At 24.1% G+C, this 15,890-nt stretch overlaps 3 protein-coding genes across 5 annotated transcripts; 2 read left to right on the forward strand and 1 right to left on the reverse strand.

Moving 5' to 3' along the window:
* Positions 1-1,641: 1,641 nt before the first annotated feature.
* LOC126906279 (breast cancer metastasis-suppressor 1-like protein) lies at positions 1,642-5,597 on the forward strand. The gene is made up of 5 exons (XM_050686731.1): positions 1,642-2,073; positions 2,252-2,472; positions 4,568-4,658; positions 4,725-4,932; positions 5,078-5,597. The coding sequence occupies exons 1-5, from the start codon at positions 2,030-2,032 to the stop codon at positions 5,393-5,395; spliced, it is 882 nt and encodes a 293-aa protein (XP_050542688.1). The 5' UTR covers positions 1,642-2,029; the 3' UTR covers positions 5,396-5,597.
* A 79-nt stretch (positions 5,598-5,676) lies between these two features.
* Positions 5,677-8,428, reverse strand: LOC126906280 (rab-like protein 3). Its single transcript, XM_050686732.1, has 5 exons — positions 8,193-8,428; positions 7,721-7,930; positions 7,513-7,658; positions 6,608-6,712; positions 5,677-6,064 (listed from the first exon to the last, which is right to left on the reverse strand). The coding sequence occupies exons 1-5, from the start codon at positions 8,248-8,250 to the stop codon at positions 5,807-5,809; spliced, it is 777 nt and encodes a 258-aa protein (XP_050542689.1). The 5' UTR covers positions 8,251-8,428; the 3' UTR covers positions 5,677-5,806.
* A 626-nt stretch (positions 8,429-9,054) lies between these two features.
* LOC126903964 (nucleolar and coiled-body phosphoprotein 1-like) lies at positions 9,055-14,814 on the forward strand. 3 transcript variants are annotated; one of them, XM_050682559.1, is made up of 11 exons: positions 9,055-9,259; positions 9,703-9,758; positions 9,823-9,863; positions 9,992-10,099; positions 10,569-10,685; positions 10,949-11,371; positions 11,928-12,101; positions 12,879-12,985; positions 13,071-13,109; positions 13,251-13,436; positions 14,281-14,814. In XM_050682559.1, the coding sequence occupies exons 1-11, from the start codon at positions 9,167-9,169 to the stop codon at positions 14,434-14,436; spliced, it is 1,500 nt and encodes a 499-aa protein (XP_050538516.1). In that variant the 5' UTR covers positions 9,055-9,166; the 3' UTR covers positions 14,437-14,814. The 3 variants fall into 3 exon arrangements, with proteins under 3 accessions (XP_050538516.1, XP_050538514.1, XP_050538515.1); XM_050682557.1 differs by lacking the exon at positions 13,251-13,436 and adding an exon at positions 13,614-14,189 and having other exon boundaries at positions 14,281-14,531; XM_050682558.1 differs by lacking the exon at positions 13,251-13,436 and adding an exon at positions 13,614-14,189 and having other exon boundaries at positions 12,882-12,985; positions 14,281-14,531.
* The last annotated feature ends 1,076 nt before the right edge of the window (positions 14,815-15,890 follow it).

The following is a 15,890-nucleotide window of genomic DNA, read 5'->3' on the forward strand; positions in this document are numbered from 1 at the left end:
CAAATATTACATAATTTCAGCATACAGAAGTTATTTTTAAAAACGGTAAGTTATTTGTTACTTAAGTTACTCCACTCACTCAGTCACTCCGACTAGAGAAGATAGGATAAGGAAAGAATATATAAGAAGGAGTATAGGTGTAGCGTCAATCGTAGTTAAAATGAGAGATTATTGACTTGGATGGTTTGGTCATGTTATGAGGAAAAATAAATCAGAAGCTGTAAGGAGTTATAGAAATGAATGTTGAAGAAAGAAGAGGTAGAGGAAGACCAAAAAAGTGATGGATGGATATAATTGAATGCAATATGAGGACGATTGACGTGAGCGTAGTTGATGTCGGAGATCGTATTAAGTGGAAGTTTAAGATAAGGGTGGCCGGCCCCAAGTAGTTGGGATTAAGGCGTGGAAAAAGAAGGAGGAGAGAAATAGTCCATAATGGTCTAAAATCAAAATTAGCTTATATAAACCTTAATTTTCAAAAATAATTTTTTTTGCTCTTATATATAAGAAACTAAGATTAATTACAGAGTTTTAAGATCACAAATTGACAATTTACTGTGCAAAGCGGTTTATATGAAAAAATAAATTAAAATTATTTTAGGAGCTATTTTTAGTGTATCTTTACATACATTTTTTAAACACAATCAAAACACTAATATTTATTATTTTATATATTAAAAATATATATTGTTTAGTTCACCTATAGTATTAATTTAAATACTGCATCTTCATTTATATATATATGTATAGATCATCCTTGTAAGATGATATATAGTAAAAAAATTTAATTGTAAATTCCCAAGGAAAAAATTCTGAATGTCACAATAAGTATTGAAAAAATATTCATTTTAATTGAAATAATAAACAATTTCTGTGATGACTCCTAAGTAATTTAAAAATCAATTAACGAGTAGGATAAGTGGTGTGACAAGTCATCATTAAAAATAACGGCGACATGGGAGTCATTAGACCTAATGTCACTATTATTCAAAAATCTTTTATTTCATCTAAAAATTATTTCACGGCTACAATGGCGTACAAAATAAATATTGTAGTCATAGTTTCAAATTATTCACACAAATTATACTTTGAACAATTAATCGATATTTAGATAAAATAATTGAATTAATATCGATAGTTTATCTTATGTGATGTGATAGTAACTATTTCTAGGTTTTAGATATTTTATTGTGTTGTAGTTTGTTGTTAACATAGTATTTGAACACAAGGATGGGACATTACATATTGAGGTCATAGTGTTATTACTGCCCTAAATTGATTGTAAATTGAGGCTGTTTGCTTTAATTTTTAATGTGATGAACACAAAAAAATTAGTCTTAGCTCATTAGTCTTATAATTAATTATATACAATATATATATAACACTATTATTGTAACAGTTAAACTTCAACATTCGTCAATAATTATTCATAGGTACACAAATTATTTTAATATGTTATTATTTCATTGATCTATTCTTTACTGATAAAGTGATATATCCTAACTATGTTTATAGAATCTTCGGCTGTTGATAACCGTTAAAGATACCATAGCACACTAACCACATTTGGTATAAACATAATTGATATCTTTTATCATTAAACAAATTTTATTTCCGTTTGTTTTTCGTCTTGTTTTGTGTTCTTGTTACATGTCATAATTTTTCTAAAATATATTCAAAAGTTTTCGATGAGATTAATTTGATATTGTATTATGTTTTTCTATTAACAAACTTGTAAAATAAGTTATATTTTTTTATCGTACGCATAATTTATCAAAAATTTCGTTGTAATTTTGATTTTATTATAAATTAGCAGTTTTTGTTTCAAAACTATTTTGACATTGGTTTTTAAAATATCATAAATTTATGATTTAACATTCCGTATATTTTTGTTCTTATATATATATAAGTTATAATATATATATATATATATTCATATTAATTTACAAATGCCAAAGAAATGAAAATTATTTTACAACCATTAAAATCAATAAGCGCTTTTTATAAAATTTAATAATTATTTTTGTGGATGCTACTGTTCTTTTGTTTTCTTGAAATGTCTTCTATTGTAAGGTAAAATTAAATTTTTTATCAAAATGAAAATCAATATTCTATATTCTATATTAATCTTTTTCCTAATAAAAAGTATATTGTTGCCAAATTTGTTTTATTTTTAAGATTTGATTAACGATATGTTTTTAAATATTGTTAATATTAAATAACAATAATAAATTTTGCAATTTATTTTCAGTAATGAATCAATTGACAATGTAAGTAGAATAACAAATTTAAATAACAAATTAGAAGAAAATGGATCAGATGAAGTCACATGTAAGAACTTACAAGAATCAACAAGTAAATCTTTGAGTGCTCAAGTTGAAAAGAAAAAAAAAAACTCTGAGATATCTGCATCATCTACAAGTAGTTCATGCGATTCTAGTAGCTCAGAATCTGATTCTGATAACAGCTCTGGTAACTAATTTTATTTTTTTATTACTTGATCAATAATTCTGTACTTAAATATCCTTATAAAATATTTTGACAAACTTAGGTATACTAGAAAAATTAAGTAAATTAAAAAAAAAAAATTCAAGCATTTTATGATTACATGTGTAGTGAAACAGTTAGATAAATTATTTTATGTTTACAAAAAACTATGTCCCATATTTTTGCTCACATTAGTATAAATAATGGAGAGTTATAATTATAAAACATTTTGGGATAACTTTGATGGTACATGTTGTACATATAGAGTCTAGAACATTGTTTTTAAAATTTTATTGATTTAAGCCACCCTAAAAATAAAAAAAAATTGTACAGCTCCTTGTATGAATGAACAAACTGCATTTTTTAGTATTTAAACACAATAAAAAATTATTAATATTATTTACTCCAGTGTTTTTTAATATTTCTATTATATAAAGTGGTATAGATCTATCTGACAACTTTTGATATTATTGACATTTCATTGTAATTTTTTTTTTTTTTAATAATTCATTAATTCTTAGCCTATGTTAAAATTATTATGAATCAATAATAACTTTTGGACAAGTATTTATTGAATTACAAGCATTTCAGTACATAATGTGGGGAGTATTTAACACAAAAGGAATATTTCATAATTTGCTGGCGTAAAAAAATTACATGTAATGTACCTGTTTAAGCAATCTATAAGTTTTATGATTTTATCAATTATGTGTAGACTACATATGATATGTCTATTTACCATATTCATAGATAAAGCTATTATTCAGAAGAAACTAAAATTCAAAAATTCATACAAAAACTTAAAGTTATATACTTAAATATTTAATCATTTAATATTCTATAATAAAAATTATTTTCAAAATATTAATTTGTTTAACTAAAAATTTGAATCTCTAGATTAATGTAAGAAACAAGATCATATGTGGATCAAAATACTAAATAACACAGAAACAAACTATTAGTTATATTAAATTTTTAAGTATAAACATGAACACTTGCTATAAAAATTATATTACCGTGTAATATTTTTATGCCGAGTATTTCTTCAAAAGCTTATAGTAAAAGAAAAAGTTAAATTATTGATTTTCTTTTTATTATTGATATGGACCTCATGATTATTATACAATTTTATAATAATCCTATGATGCTGAACTTGCAGGTACCATATATTGGAATTAAATAAATATAAGTGTATAACAAAAACACATATTTATTGAAAAATTGATACATATCATTTTAATACACATGTGGTTCTTATACTTATTCTTTTTAAAGTATATACAAAATTATAGGTTTAAAATCAAGTAAAAATAAACTGAAAATAAATATTGTGGATCATTAATTATAATTTACTATTGATCATGTATTTTAAGTCAGTTTGAAAATTGAACGCATGCACATATTAGTAAGTTTTATATTTTAATATCTTTGAATATTTAGCACTTGCAATGTATGATAATTAAATAAGCATAAATTATAGTAATATTCAAGGGCTATTTTGCAAAAAATAATTTTTATTGATTAGCAATGAAGAAAAAAATTTGATGGTTCATTAGCTTCTCTTCAATGAAAGATGTTTATGTTAGTAAAATTTTAATTTAAAAATATACATACATTTACAATAAACGGTCAATAATATTAACCGTGATTATAATAAGTGGCTACCACCATACTCTAATGACTACTTCCTACAAAATTATGCTGATTATACATTTAAAAAAGTTGTAAATATTAAATGATTGTATTAGTATACAATGGTCAACGTAATCATAGTGTTAGATCAATATATAAAAAAAAAATTTGTAAAAAATTTAATTTTTGAGGTTTTAGTTTAAATATAACATAATAAAAAATCTTTTTTAAAAATGAAGTTCTTTAGAGTTGAATAACGATTGAGAGCAAAAATAAGTATTATATTGTTTTTAATGTATGTGGTTACTGAAATATGTATATATAAATTCATATACTAAAATTTTTTATTTAATAAAGAAGTACTTTTTAAATATAATGAAAAGATAACATATTTTCTTAACATTTAGTTAAAATTGTCATAAAGTTAATATTTTTTATACAATTTTAGATTTGGATGAAGATGAAAATGAAAAAGAACAAAAAAGGTGTGATGAAAAAGTTAGAGAAATTGAAAATGGATTTTATCATTTGAAAGAAATGTACTTACAATTACTTATTTTTTTAATTATGTATATTGATTTAGATAAATTAATTTTTATATTTAGGTTGTATAAAGAAAGAATAAGAGAAGTAGAAGAAAAATTGGTTGAAGTGAGATTAGGAACAGCAAAAGAATATCGCATACCTTTACAAGAATTGCAAGAACAAATGAAGTCTAGGCTTGAAGTTGCTTCTGTACTTAGACAATTTAAAATAACTAATTTAAAACATAAATATGAAGCTGAAGAACAAGCAATAAGACAAAACTTTGAGGTAATATCATAATATAATATAATTTTAAATCTTTTATACATTTTTTTCAATTTTAATAGAAAAATTTATTTTCAAATCAAAACTAACAGTAAGGGTCAAGTATAACAATTATAATTAATAAAATTACTCAATTTTTTTTTTGTAGAATAATAAAGATCTATTGTACGATAGTATCAAAGCTGATTTAGAAGAAAAAATTCAGAGGTTAGAAGAAGCTCGCAATGAAGTTGATATTGATGCCTCATTATGGTTAGGTCGCAGCTTGACACGAAGTGGTCGTGGTCGTGGTCGTAGACCGTATGGACATTCACAACCAAAACGTAAACCAGTAATTATATCTGGACCATATATAGTTTATATGCTTAAAGAACATGAAATATTAGAAGATTGGACAACAATAAAAAAATTATTGTCATCATCACGACGTCGAGAAAATGCTGATCAACGTTATAGACCATATTAAATATACAAAATTTATTTGTTTAAAATGTTCCTCTGAATGTATTCCTAATTTAATACTTTGTTGATTGTTTAATACATAATTTATCTAGCAGTTTAATGATATGTGAATAATTTGTGTATTTCAAGATCAGTTTTTCAATTACATACCCCCCCAAAAAATCGTCTTTATTTAATTGTTTGTCATTTTCATTATTTGATACTTTACCCTTTTTTTATAATTAAAATACTATCTTTTTATATAACAAAATTGACAATCTTATAAAAATAACAATAGAAATTAGATATTTGTACATATTTTTTGTTATATTATGATATAAATATTTAACAAGTATTTAAAATTAACTCATCTAATAACAATTTTTTCCATTAAAATAATTAAGTATTTACTTATTAAAAAAAAAATTATTAATATTTAATCCTTATGAATAATTTTATGCTGGAAAAAAGTATTTTTATTTAATATTGGCAAGTCATCATAAATAATTTGCCTAGTTGATGGATATACTGGCATTCTTGGAGATAAATGTTGATGTTGTCTTGAATAAAGTCCTTGATTAAAGGGACTAGAATTACTAATTGGATACTTTGATTGTATTACTCTATCAAAAAAATTATTCAATTTGGAAGTTGTAAGAGAACTGTTTTCTAATAATTTTGGATCATGAGAATTCTAAAAAAAAAAAAAAATCATAGAATTAATGAAAGTAAACCAAAAATTATTAAAATATTAAAACATAAATGTATAGATAATGCTCATATAAAATACATGAATCTTGGATATTGACTTCTAGTCAGGCACCAGAACTGAAAAAATAATTTTTGTTTATTGATAGTTTTTAACTAAATAAAAAGTTTAATTGAAGTTCTAAAACTAATATTATTATATTTCTGGTTTTTGTAATCATTTTTTCTACAAATCCTAAACAAACTACGATATAGGTCAATTGACAAATTATATACAGTAGAAAATTCTAAAGAACAAAAACTATTTCAGTTCTAGTTCCTACTTCTAGGGAAAAAAAAATTATTATTTTACATCAATCATATCTTTTTGGTTTATATTAATTTCTTTTTCAAGCACAAATTTAAAATTTTTTTTCCATAAAGTTTTTTTATGGAATTACAGATAGCAAAAAAAAAAAAAATTGTCAAGATAGACTTGTTACCATTTTATCCTCACAACCATTATATTTACTAATTAAAAATAAAATACCAAAAGTATTTCATCAGCAGCATATTCAGCAGCAACAGTAGAAGGTGATTTTTTACCCCGCTCTGGAGCCATATCTAATTTTGTGCCACATACTAAAATTGGAACCTATAAAATTTTAGTAAAATATTTCAAGCATAGTTTCATGAACATAGTATATATTTTTTATATTTATTATTATACAGACATTTATACTCATTATTCTAAATTACAATTTTTTCAAATAAATATATTTTAATAAGGTGAATTAGACCTATAAAATAATGAACAGCAGTTAAGACTCTTTCCATGGTCCTCGTGGTTGATAAAATATTTGGACAGTAAAATTACTTCAATCTTTCTAACTATCTCATCCCATTATTTTTATTAATAATTATTTAGTATTTTTAGATTTAATACTTAAAAATAATATTAAATTAAATTAATTAATAATTTTATTTTCAATTAAAATTAATTATTAATTTTTTTATTCTGTTGTCACAAAAGATATAATGGGCTTATGATATTTGATTGAACATTATCGTATAATAATAAATGCATCTTTTGTGGTTTTTATTAATTTTTTTGGCACAATCAAAATTATTTAATGAATGTTAGATAACATTAACTTAATTTATTTAGAACAATTGAAATTTTTACTTAATACCTAATAATAGAATCTGTTTGATATAAAAGAAACAGCCTGTGATGGCTGACTGTAATGCATGATAATATTTTTTTTAGATCAGCTGTAAAGAAATCTCACTTCAAAAATTATTAATCTTGAGTATTTAAATATTGATTTAAATACAATAGAAATTTTTTTCAATAAAATGTTTGATATTTATAAAATTCCCTATCTCGTTTATATTATCATTGAATATACATTGTTCTTGTAGATTTTAATTAGTTATAATTAGAATAATTACTCTATTAGATCCAATCATTTGTTCCATATCAAAGCTGTCTGTAAATTTATATTTACAATTATTATCCTTGTTTAAAATATCTTTCATCCACTTATGAAGATTTTCACTTGATTTTAGATTAGTAAGATCATATACAAGTATTATTCCTAAAAAAAAAAAAATGTTTACTAGTTTTTTATTTTTATAATACTTAAGTAAAATATTTTACCTTGTATAGAATTGTAAAAAATATGTCTAGTATTTTTGTGGTTTGAACTACCACCAATATCCCACATTTCAATAAAACAATTTCTTTGTCTATGAGTACCTTCCATGTACTTATAAAGTTTTAATTCAACAGTGACTCCTACTGTCCATTTAGGATTTTTTACAACTACATTATTACAGATGAGATTTACAAGACATGTTTTTCCAACACCTAATAAATATAAATAGTATAAATGTTTAAACACATGAAAAAAACTGAATATTATATACCATAAGAATAATTTCAAATTTAAAAAATAGAACTACTGAATTATTTAATATATCATTGATCAATACATGATAAGTTAGAATTTAAAAAAAATATTAATATCATATTAATGATGATTATAATTTTTTACATTTTCTTAAAACTGGATGAATAAGTCGAAGAAATCTAACTCAACCTCATTTTACTGAAATATGAGATTTATTACCAGAATCTCCAACAACTATCACTTTAACACTATCAGTGGACGCCATAGAAATCTCCATTACGAACTTATTATTATAAAACGAGTATTTTAATAGTTTAAAATACAAAATTTTAACAAAAATACATAATATTTGTAAAGTTTTATAAAGAAAGATATTTTAATAGTTAAACTATGCGGATTACAAATAAAAATTTATATAAAATACACGATATTCAGAGTTGTTAACAAGTTTTCATTTTATCAACTAATATATTTTTATCATTATATATCAACAATTAGTGATGGGCATAATCGAATTATTTCGATTATCACAATTATAATCGGTTCATTTTAATAATTGATTCTTCATTCATTTTTTACAATAAATAAATATTAAATGTATCTTTTAGCTGTTGAAACAAAAAAGTCTTTTAATTAAAATATTAGTATAAGATTTAAGTATTTTAATTTGAAATATAAGAAAATGGTAAAAACTATCGACTACTGTCATCGTTCTATCGTGATTGAAATCGATTATCTCAGATACTGGAGAAACATAAATAATCTGTAAAAATGATCAATAACAACGACATAGAAAGAATTAAAATCGATTGTTTGATTATCAATAATTATTTATATTATAAGATTACTAATTATTTGGTCTATTACAATATTTATTATGTATTGGAACAATATAGTAAGGTGTATTTTCAGATAAGTTGCTAGTAAAGAAGTCAAGGTCAGCAAAGTACTAAATGCACGTTGGTATTACTGTGGTATCCCACCTACGATCAGAATAATAGTCACATACAACATGTGTTTTTATAAAGCGCACTCTAAGCACCACACTGAGTAAATAAATTGTGGGTAGATACGTTGGGCGACCCCACTTTTCATACCTTTTAGTTAGCGCGTTTGATGCTGATAGGTGTCTGTTTACATGTGTTTCTCTTGATTTAAGTATTTTCACTAATTCTTGTTAAAAATCTCTCAAAATGTCTAAAGAAGTAATAAACGCGTTAGTTTTTGATTACCTAAATTCTTTAGATCAAAATTTAGCTAAAATGTTTCAAACTAAAACTAAAGCCGTAAGTAATTAAATGTTTATTGCTATACTCACGTGTCACCATGTGATTTACGCTTGTGAAAACCACGTGTGGCATGCGTAATTTTTTAAGCATTTCGTCTATTTGTGTAATAATCTAAACTTCAGATTATATTTGTAATACTTATAGATAAATTAATACATTTAATAAATTGAGTTGTGTTAAATGTTTTTGACATGCTTAATAAAAATCGTAATAATCAAACATTTAAAAATGTTATCAATTTAAATATTATAATCATCAGTTATTACTAAACAAACATCAAATTTTAATAGAAATAAAAAAAAAGTTAATTTTTCTCAATATTCGTTTTTGTAGTTAAATTATATTTATTAGTTATCATATTTTGATACTAGTTAATCTGTAAAAACCTTTTTTTTCATTTGAAAACATGTGCTATGTTAAATTAATTTTTTGAATTTTAGACAAAACTACAAAGAGGGCAAGTTAAATTGGATCAAATAGTAACTTCTCATTTAAAGTATGTATTGTGTCATTATTACACTGTGTGTTTATTCTTATTAATAAATGCCAATTTTTTACAGATCATCAGGAAAGCCCATTAAAGTACAAAAAAATGGACCGAGTAAGTTATTTATCATTGATTATCATGATGACTTACTTTTTTAAAATTTGTTTGTACTAATGTTTTATAGTATGATAAACTTAACTTAGTTAATGATATTTTTTAAATTTAACTTGCATTTATTTTAGCTGTTGACCAAATTATCAAGATGAGTAATGGAAAAGCTGATGATTCTTCTTCTGAAGAGAGCTCCGAAGAGGAGGAAAAAGCAAAACCCACTAATAAACCAAAAAAGGGTAATTATGAAATACATTAATAATGGAATTTATAGTTTAATATTATTCAGTTGTTTATTTTTTTAAGTTTTATTTTTGAAAAACTATGATTAATACAATAATATAATCCAAATTAAATTTGGAATGCTTTATTATTAAAATTAATCATTTTTTTTCTAAAAATTGTGCATTTTTGATAATAATATTCTATCTTAATTATAATAATATACTATAAAGTATATCTCTAAATATAAGAATGTCAATAATAGTAGGAAAAAATGAAATTAGTTTAAAAACTAGCTATTTGAAATTCTTTTTTTTTTCTTAACGTAATCCAACTCTTATATTTTCTTTGATACTTTAATTATACAAATAAAAAAATTATCATTTGTTCTTGGTAACTAAAACAAAATATCTTGTGCAGAGTTAGGTTAATTTTTTTTTCATCATAGGATTATTTGTTTTTAATTTTTTTTTTTTTATTCTGTAGAAGTTGATGTATCAAATAAAACTAAACCTAATTTGACTGTCCAGAATGGCAAAAAAAAAGATGCAAGTAGTTCAGAAGAAAGCTCTGAAGAAGATGATGAACCTCCAGTTAAAAAAGGTGTGTATTAAAAAATGTGTTGATTGTTGAAGATATTTGACATAAAAATACCATAATAACAGTTGTAGTAAAATTATGAATATTTTTAGAAACCATTTTTAATTGTTTGTATTATTCTACCTGCACCTTTTAATAATATTTAATTAAAAAGTTATATATTAAATTTTGTTCTTTTATGAATATATTATTATTATATTTATATTAATTAACATATAAATTATCATTTTTTTTTTTATATTTTAATGGATATGTATGTATTTTAGCATGTCCACCTCCTAAAAAAGAAGTAGCTAAGCCTATTACTAAAAAAGAATCAAGCTCAGAAGAAGAATCAAGTTCAGAGGATGAAGCACTTCCACCTAAAAAAACGGTTTCAAAGCCTGTAACTATGCCAGTTGCTGCTAATAAATCTGTAGCAGCAGAAGAATCATCAGAAGATAGTTCTGAAGAAGAAAGTTCTGAAGATGAAAAGCCTGCAATCAAGTTACTCCCAAAACCACCAACAAAACCGAAAGCTGTAGCTAAAAAATCTGATTCTGATGAAAGTTCTGAAGAAAGTTCAGAGGACGAAAAGCCATCTGTTGTAAAAAAAAATCCTCAACCTGTAAAAAAAATTAATGAATCTAGTTCTGAAGAAGATAGTTCGGAAGAAGAAAATGTTCAAAAAAAATCTCCTGCAAAAAAAGGTATCCTAAGATTTTTATGTCATTTATATGTAAGGTGCTTTGAATGCAAAGTTTGTAAGTGACACTTTTTAAATTTCATGATAAATAAGTTGAAATTATTAATTGTCTATATGTTAGGATATAGAAAAAAATGTTTTTAATAATAACTTACATTATAAATTTTAACTACTAGGTCATCTTATTAGTTGTTAATTGAGTTATTTATTTTTAGTATGTTTATATGTCTAATCCAATTTTTACAAAAACTTCACTTATATCTCTTGCATTTTAAGTGTATGATAAATTATTAACTTAAGATGATATGCTAAACCTAATAGATTATTTATTTGATTTTTATTATTAATATTTCACCTTTAATGATATTAGTACACACCAAATTTTTCAATTGTGGCATTTCTCTTATATAAATTTAATGATTATATAATGTACATATTTTTTAGTCATAAGTAAACATTTTATACTATTTTTTGAAGTGGAAGAGTTACTGTTTCAAACCATATATTTATTTTATCTATTTATAGCATATTATTAATGTGTAATTGAAAAAAAATTTTAGTTGAAACTGCTAAACAAAATAAAAAAGAATCAAGTTCTGAAGAAGAAAGTTCTGAGGATGAAAAACCTACAGTTAAAAAGACACCTCAACCTCCAGCTAAAAAGGCTGAAGAAACTAGTTCTGAAGAAGAAAGTTCAGAAGATGAAAGTCCAGCTACAGCCAAGCCTAATAAAAGTAAACTGAATGTAGTAGTTAAATTTATATCATGAAAGTATTAATGTTGGGATAGTAATAAATTTATTTTGTCAAATTAAGGGGTATATTTGTATCAACACTTATTATCCATTTATATATATTTATAGTTAATCTCAATTCTTTGAAATACCAAAAATATTAAAGGTGATAGAAAAATCTAATTGCTGATTTGAAATCAGTGCAATGTTTGATTTAGAAAAGTATACTTTTGTTACTGATTAAAATTTCTTGTAAACTAGTTTAAACCAAATTATTTTCTAATAAGTTTGTATTAGGTACTTCAATTTTTATAGATGTTAACCAAAAAACTAACAAAATATACAACTACTTTATAATTTTAAATTATTGAATACTTATCTCATACTAAGATTTATTATTACAATTAAAACTATAAATTACTAAGTATGTATTCATATTATAAAGTTATAAATTAAAAAACTACTTATTCAGGATTTAATTAAGGAAATAAAGTTGATGTTGCTATTAGAAAATAATATATCTATTTCCTAAAATTATACACTAAGGACAAATTTGTGTTCCTTCTGATAGTGATTATAATCACTATCAGATATCATCTGAAAGACTTGTCCCAACTATAACACAACCCCACTGTGCTACCTGTTTTGTTTTTCCATTAATCTAGTTAAATTTAATGGAATCATATTTTTATTATTATACATTAGCCATTTAATTAAATTTCTTCCAATTTCAATATTTTTTATTGTTAAGAATCAAATTTTTTTTTTTAATTTGTAGCAGTTACTAAACCAATAGTGGCAAAAAAATCTGCTGATAGTGATGAAGAATCAAGTGATGAAAGTGAAGAAGAAACTTCCAATACCCAAAATACCTCTAAGAACCAAGTAATTTTTCCAAAACATTTTTCATTATTCTTTTTATTCTGATTCTTTATTTTTGTTTATTTATGTGTTTTTTTTTTTTATATAGATCAAACCTCAACCTTTTGTAAAAGCTACAAATGAAAATGTGAGTTAATAATTAAAATATTTATCTTTTTTCTTTTTGTCACTATTTTGGAAGATTCTTTCTTGTTGATATTAAATTATCAAATTTAGTTCTAATTTTTCTACAATATTAAAATTTGAGTTATAACCCTTACGGTTTTAGAACAAATCATTTGAGGGAAACAAACAAAACCTAGACAATAGTATTAATAACCAGTTTAATAATTCTTTTGATTCTGGTAAAAAGAAAAATCATCAACAAAACAGGAGATCAGATCCTTACAGGCGTGTGCGAGAAGACAATATTAATGTTGATGAGCGCCTTTTGAATAATTCTTTACAAGCAAAGGTATGGTTAGCCACAGTTTTTCCGGCTAGCCAAACCGGCGCATGAAAATATTTTGTGAACAAATTTAACGTTTAATTTTGTTGTATATAATTGTAACTCTTCCAAAATAGTAATAGAACTATTTATTTTTTCATGCTCGGTTTGGATAAGTCGATTAATTTTATTATTGCTATATAGGATAATGATGAAAATGACAATAAAGAAGAAAACCAAGGTTTTCAAAGCGCCGATAGAGGTTCTCGAAATGGATTTGGATTCCGTGGTGGCAGAGGGGGACGTGGTGGAGGATTTAACCGTGATAGTGATAAGAATAAAGGTGGACGAAATAGTTTTGGTAGAGGTGGTGGTGGAGGCGGCGGCTTCAAAAGAAAGTTTGATGATGGTGAAAATGGAGGAGGTGGATTTAGAAAAAGTTTTGGTAATGATGATGAAAATGGTGGCGAACGCCGTAGTTTTGGAGACAAAAGAGGTTTTGGTGGAAACAGATTTAGTGGTGGTCGTGGTGGATTTGGAGGTCGTGGTGGTGGAGGTCGAGGAGGAGGGTTTGGTGGACGTGGTGATGGTGAGCGTGGTGGTAGAGGTGGATTTGGTGGGCGTAGTGATGGTGACCGTGGAGGTAGAGGTGGATTTGGTGGACGTGGTAGAGGGGGTCGGGGAGGTGGTGGCGGTTTTAATAAAGATAGATCTTTCAATAATAGTTTTGGATCAAATAATTCAACACCACAGAATAAAAAAATTAAGTTTGATGATTGAGTAAGTTTTATATATAAAATCTAGTTTTGAGATTATAAACCTATTAACTAAATTAAGTATTAAATTGTAATCTAAATAATATTATTTATAGAAAGGTCATTATGAGTGTTGGGGAAAAAAAGCAGCCCTTGACTTGCAATATACTAAAGGAAAATCATTTAGACATGAAAAAACAAAAAAGAAGCGTGGTTCTTATAGAGGTGGACAAATTGATGTTGGAGTTAATTCAATTAAATTTGATGATTAATACCTCATTACTTTTAACTATGTTACAATTTTTTAAATATTACTATTGTTGTTATAAACAACAAGCTTAAAAATTAACGTAATTTTTTTTCTAAAGTTAATTATCTTGTGTAATTAAATTTATCTTACTTTTTATTGTTTTATGGACTTATGTAGTGTAAGATTTTATGTTAAGATATTTTGTACATATTTATCAAACAATTTTAAGTTATGATAGATTAAAATTATAATCTTCAAGTTATTTTTAATTATTTCAATTGTCTAAATGCATTTACTATATTTGACTATAGCAAAATATTTTTCGTAATGTTTAGCATGTGTAAGACATATTGAAACTTAAAAATTATAATAATATTTTATGTTATTTTTGATTTTTAAATACTGGTATTTATTCATTTTTTTTTTTTTATATAAACTTATTGCTTTGGAATTGCATAGTATGAGAAATAGTTTAAAAAAATGTAATTTTTAATACTTTAAGGGCTAAATAATAATGTAAAATTTAGATGCCGGAAATGATGTAAATATCTATTGGTTTAGTTTTTAATGGGTAATATTTTATATGATAACATATTTTTTAAGTGTCTTATCTCGCACCAACTGCCACTAATTTAAAATTCCTAAATGGACAGTAGTATGTCAGCTATTCTATCTGTTTTTATAAATATATTTATAAAATAAATTTTAGTAAGCTAGTTAAAAATTAAATTAATTCAAGTATAATAAAATACAAACAATTAACTGACTTCTTCCCTATTTATAGGAATTATCAAAGGTGTATGATATTAAATCATTCAAAAATCTATTTCATAGTTAATATAACAATAATAATATAATATCAAATTTTCTGTCTTTTAAATCATTTTAGTGTCCCACTTATCCATTAACGAAAGGAATCTGAAAAAAATTATAATTTTTATTTATAATTTATTTATTATAATTACAATTTCCGTGAAGATAATAAACTACATAATAGAAAATGAGTTCGTATATGAACTAGACTAATTCTTTTAAAAATGTTCTTAATAACTATTAGTGTTGAAAGTTTTATCAAGTACTTTTGAATGACTCGTAGTTTTACTTTCAAAATAAAAATTAAGGCAAAATGAACTTTAATAGCTAATTAAATTACTTATTATTTTGCAAAAACAATCAAAAGCTCCTACGTTAAACACTTTAAATGTAACCAACACGGTCTTATTACTACGACGCTGAGGAAGCATAGCGCTGCAATTTGATTTGAGTTATTTGAAAATTTAACCGAAGAATTTAGTTGTGATCTCTCTAATAATTACTAGAACATAGTTATTAGTATGACAACAAACTAATATAAAATTTATAGCGGCGTGTATATAAATATATATGAGTTTGAATGTATAAAGTATTGAGTAGACGATCAGTCGTGCTTACTATTCAGTGGTTCTCAGAATCTATTATCCTATAATCAATAATTTA

This window comes from Daktulosphaira vitifoliae, unplaced genomic scaffold (assembly GCF_025091365.1).
Source record: "Daktulosphaira vitifoliae isolate Bord-2020 unplaced genomic scaffold, ASM2509136v1 Scaffold_4, whole genome shotgun sequence".
In the NCBI taxonomy this organism is placed as follows: Eukaryota; Metazoa; Arthropoda; class Insecta; order Hemiptera; family Phylloxeridae; genus Daktulosphaira; species Daktulosphaira vitifoliae.

Excerpts from the sequence above, each read along its gene's own strand:
- LOC126906279 (XM_050686731.1), top strand. The coding sequence starts at position 2,030 with ATGCTACTGTTCTTTTGTTTTCTTGAAATGTCTTCTATTGTAAG. Across the intron at positions 2,473-4,567 it reads TGATTCTGATAACAGCTCTG|ATTTGGATGAAGATGAAAAT; the intron begins GTAACTAATTTT and ends ATACAATTTTAG. Across the intron at positions 4,659-4,724 it reads TTTTATCATTTGAAAGAAAT|GTTGTATAAAGAAAGAATAA; the intron begins GTACTTACAATT and ends TTTTATATTTAG.
- LOC126906280 (XM_050686732.1), bottom strand. The coding sequence starts at position 8,250 with ATGGAGATTTCTATGGCGTCCACTGATAGTGTTAAAGTGATAGTTGTT. Across the intron at positions 6,713-7,512 it reads AAATGATTGGATCTAATAGA|GTTCCAATTTTAGTATGTGG; the intron begins GTAATTATTCTA and ends AAAATTTTATAG. Across the intron at positions 6,065-6,607 it reads CTGCTGATGAAATACTTTTG|AATTCTCATGATCCAAAATT; the intron begins GTATTTTATTTT and ends TTTTTTTTTTAG.
- LOC126903964 (XM_050682557.1), top strand. The coding sequence starts at position 9,167 with ATGTCTAAAGAAGTAATAAACGCGTTAGTTTTTGATTACCTAAATTCT. Across the intron at positions 9,260-9,702 it reads TTCAAACTAAAACTAAAGCC|ACAAAACTACAAAGAGGGCA; the intron begins GTAAGTAATTAA and ends TTTGAATTTTAG. Across the intron at positions 11,372-11,927 it reads AAAATCTCCTGCAAAAAAAG|TTGAAACTGCTAAACAAAAT; the intron begins GTATCCTAAGAT and ends AAAAAATTTTAG.